The sequence below is a fragment of the Limulus polyphemus genome, unplaced genomic scaffold (assembly GCF_000517525.1).
Source record: "Limulus polyphemus unplaced genomic scaffold, Limulus_polyphemus-2.1.2 Scaffold411, whole genome shotgun sequence".
Classification (NCBI taxonomy): Eukaryota; Metazoa; Arthropoda; class Merostomata; order Xiphosura; family Limulidae; genus Limulus; species Limulus polyphemus.
In genome coordinates this window covers 172,838-177,456 of record NW_013666021.1, presented here as the reverse complement: position 1 = coordinate 177,456, position 4,619 = coordinate 172,838, and the positions used below count along the sequence as shown (strand labels likewise).

The following is a 4,619-nucleotide window of genomic DNA, read 5'->3' as shown; positions in this document are numbered from 1 at the left end:
CTTAGAACCTTGTGTATTAATCCCCAGAAAATCTGACTCGACCATAGAGTAACACCAATAGAGAAAATATATATATAACTTAACCCTTTCACTATTGACTCAGATATTTATAATATATTGAATACTATTCGCTGCTTAATTTTTACTTTTATTAACCGGAAATAGAAGCTATTATGGATGTATTTAATGTTAAGTAAAATGACTTTCCGAAATAACGAATCTTAGAATAGGTAAAGGATTTCAAGTTGGCTGGTTTATAACACCTATATAAAGGATGGTAAAGCATGATGTGTTGGTCGGTAGTTTGTGTGATATTAAAACTTTCAATAACACTGTTAATCAATAGCGATTATCACATTTCTTTTTAACTGATCCTGGAAGGGTTTCCAGACTACGAATATTATAGTGAAGTATAAAAATTTTTTTTAGAATTTTTCTTGCAAAAGTACACAAAGGACAATAGGCGTATAACTCTCAATAATCTTGAAGTGATAACTTAGAAAGAAAGCTGATAGTCAACAACCGCCGCCTTCTCTTGGGCTACTCTTGTCTGACCTAAAGTGCAGAGCACTTGTATTTTTCTGGCAACTAGACGCGAACCACGAGTCTTCGGATCCACAGTTGGGAAATGGAAAAACGGCCATTCAAATTAGAAAAGGGTTCGGTTGCAATGCTATGATACTATTATTGTTGAAAACCCATATATTGCCAGGAAGATCTGATGATCAAGATCAGTCTTATTATTATGTAATGTTGTGCAAATTACCAATCAACACATCATGTGATATTTGTGCACGGTAACAAGCGTCAGAAATGGATAAGAAAAAATACAAATCAAATTTATTTTATATCAGAGAAGTTTTGTAAAATCACAGAAATGTAAGATTACGTTTGAGTCTTGTGTACACGATCTTTGACTCCAGGTCGTCCACATTTTTGATCACATGCTCAGTTAAAACTTATTCTCTTCACCTATTGGGTAGGAATCAAATATTTTTTTTATAAAACTGATAAGACAAAAGGTATAAAATTGGTAACACAAAACAAAGCTAATCTGCAGAGCTCTTGTTGATAGCACCAAGACAGGAAGCACCAGCAAATATGAAAATAATATATTGTCTTCTCTTCGTTGGTAAGTCGCCATTTTTGTTTTAATGATCTAAGTGTAGAAAACCTTTTATTATTTTTTTACCGAGTGTAGTGCCAGTTATTTTACACGTTATTCGTGGTTATTATGCAAATTAAATTTTACAATTTGATTGATAAAAACTAAATGTTTGAGCTTTTACAAGTTTACCTCACTGCTTCTGGTACTAGTGTAGTTTTTTAAAGGCACTAATAAATTTAATTGTAATAACTGTAATTGCAGCAAATGGCATGTTTGGAAACTCTTAGCTACAAGTGCGTTTAGTTTTAAGTCCAGCTATAATGTTATTACTTAAAGTTTGTCAAACTTACTGTGATTTATTTTTCATTAGTAGCTGCTGTGTGTGTGTGTTTTATAAAAATAATTGAATGATTTGATATCATCTATATGCTATACAGTTTAATTTTAAGAAACTGATTGTCACTTTAGGGAATATCCTTGTGAACGTCCAGACAAAGGACGTGGCTCCAAGATCTTCGTCACACCAGTATCCGGACTTGGAGTTTAAGTGTGAAAACCGTATTGGATATTTTGCTGATGTAATCCGGAATTGCAAGGTTTTTTATCTGTGTACAAAAGAAGGATTGAAGTACAAGTACGTAATGTGTAATATTTTTTAGGAAAGTAAAACTTATCACTACAATTTATCATTTATTTCCAAAGTGTGATAAACATATAGATAAAATGCAGTCCTGTTTCTTAACATCATTGTGCACTTCTCCCCCTTGTATAATTATTGCAACTACTAATTATATCTGATAGTAAAACTCTACATATAATCGGAGGGTGTACAAACAAATAATGTTAATTTTCCACTTTTTTTTATCTATTTCATTTTTAAGTATTGTATATATATATATATATATATATATTTACATATTTCCAGCTTTGTCTGTCCTCCCACCCTGGTGTTTGATGAGAAAGACTCTGTTTGCAAACGAAAAGAGAACGTAGACTGCAGGTAAAAAATATTTCCTTACTATTATGTCTTCTATTATAAAATCAACATAGAGAAGAGATAATGACGTAATGTCATTTGGATTTCATATAATCTAGAATGGAAAATTGCGAAGTCATAACCAAGGTAAACATAGGAAGTGATCATAGAATTGTGAGAGCAAAAATTAAGATAAATAAAAGATTGGCAAGACTTAAAACTATACGACAGAAGAAAGCTCTCAAGATCAATATTATTCATCTAAATGGAAATTAAAGAGATTTTCAGTTAAATCTAAAAAAACTGATTTGGAGTGTTGTAGGAAGATCGGGATCTGGATATCTTTTGTGAGCCCCCCCAGTAGCACAGCGGTATGTCTGCGGACTTACAACGCTAGAATCCGGGTTTCGATACCCGTGGTGGGCAGAGCACAGATAGCCCATTGTGTAGCTTTGTGCTTAATTACAAATAAACAATCTTTTGTGAACAACTAAATGAGATTTTTAATCGAAGAAACAGAAAAAATCAACAGGTTTCAAAACAAATTTTAAACAAAGATGAGGAGTGTGAGCTTATAAAGAAAGTGGATGGCAGAAGAAAGAAATTAAGACGGATGGAGAGGAAGATCATACAAGAGAAAGTTGAATATGTGAATTAACAAAGATAGCAAGGAAGAAAAGAAAAGCAGAGCAAGAAAAAGAAGGAAACAAATGTTGAAAAGATCTTAAAAGCTGCTAGAGGACCTAAAAATATCAATAGAGGCGTTGTAAACAGGAAAATATGCTCAATAAAAAACAAAGAAGGAATCACCACAAATGATAGAACAGAAATACTTGAGATGTGTGCAGATTTTTGCAGACATTTATATACATCAACTATTAAAGATGAAACAGGAACAGAAATGAATTTTGAGAACAACAAAGCGGATAAAACAGAAGTACCTAAGATTTTAGTCTTGGAAGTAGCGAATGCATTAAATGAGATGAAGAAAAACTACAGGAAACCAGTGATATTTTGAAAGCAGGTGGAACTGAAACATTAAGGCAAATAACAAAATTGTTTAACAAAATATTGGAGTCCAAAAAGATACCAAAGAAATGGAAAGAAGGGAGACAAGCAAGATATGAAGAATTCCGCCCCATAAGCCTATTATCTCACTTATATAAACTATTCAAAAGAGTACTACAAAAAAGATTGTAAAGAATTTTGAACAAACACCAACCAAGAGAAAAAGCAGGCTTTGGGAAAAAAATTCTCAACAACAGATCATTTACATGCAACTAAACAAATGATAGAAAAATTAAATGAATACAACTTACCTTTATATGTGGGGTTTATAGATTATGAAAAAGCATTTGACTCTGTAGAACACAGCGCAATATTAAATGCTTTAGCTACAATAGGCGTCAATCTAACGTACATCGAAATCTTAAGAGAAAGTATATATATACAATGCAACAGCAAAAACACATCCTGATAAAGAGGTATCATCAGTGATAAAGATAGAGAGAAGGGCGAGACAGAGTGATCCAATATACCCGAAGCTGTTTACAGCAACTTTACAAGTATTCAGACAAACTGAGCTAGAGAATGAAGGTATAAAAATAGATGGTCAGACACTAACAGATCTAAGGTTTGCAGGTAATATAGCTCTATTTACAAATTCAACAAAAGAGATAGAAGCCCTATTAATTAAACAGTTTGAATGTCAGTAGCAAGAAATCAGGATTGAAAATACATAAGGGAAAACCAAATATATGACCAACTATCATGACACAGATACCATCAAAATTGAGAATGAAGAAATAGAAAGTGTCAGAGTACAAATATTTAAGACAAACCTCAAAATGGAAAACACAACAAGGGAGGAAATTATGGTAAGAATAAAGGCAACATGGCGATGTTTTGGAATGTATAAAAAAATTCTAGAGGATCAAGATATCCCCATTACTTTGATGAAAAAGATCATGGATCAGTGTGTACTACCAACTTTAATATATGGCTGTCAAACATGGGCACGAACAAAAGAGATAAGGAAAAGATAGAAACCACATAAAGAGCTATGGAAAGAAAAATACTTCATATAACACTACAAGACAGATGGAGAAATGACAGAATAAGAACAACAACAAATATAATAGATGCAGTAAGGTTCATTCCAAGAACTAAATGGAAATGGGCTGGGCTTTTAGCGATGTATTCCGATAATAGGTAGATAATCAAGAACAATGGAATGGCAACCTAGGACAGGGAAACGATCTAAAGGAAGGCAAAAGAGAAAATGGAGGAACGATATAGTAGCGGAAACAGGAATCAGATGGACACGGTATGCTAAGAATAGGAAATACTGGACTGGTCTGACGGAGAGTTACATCCAATGAGGGATGACTGCAGCTTAGATAGATAGATAGATAGATAGATAGATAGATAGATAGATAGATAGATAGATAGATAGATAGATAGATAGATAGATAGATAGATAGATAGATAGATAGATAGATAGATAGATAGATAGATAGATAGATAGATAGATAA

At 32.8% G+C, this 4,619-nt stretch overlaps 1 protein-coding gene across 2 annotated transcripts in view; it reads left to right on the top strand.

Moving 5' to 3' along the window:
- Nucleotides 1-1,035: 1,035 nt before the first annotated feature.
- LOC111085469 (probable endochitinase) overlaps nucleotides 1,036-4,619 on the top strand; it is a 7,201-nt gene continuing 3,617 nt past the window's right edge. For both annotated transcript variants that reach the window (XR_002610304.1, XM_022384193.1), the window contains exons 1-3: nucleotides 1,036-1,132; nucleotides 1,577-1,742; nucleotides 2,034-2,108. Coding sequence is in view for 1 of the 2 variants with exons in the window: in XM_022384193.1 (XP_022239901.1) it covers nucleotides 1,102-1,132; nucleotides 1,577-1,742; nucleotides 2,034-2,108 (272 nt within the window). In the remaining variant the exon portion in view is untranslated. The remainder of the gene's footprint in view (nucleotides 1,133-1,576; nucleotides 1,743-2,033; nucleotides 2,109-4,619) is intronic.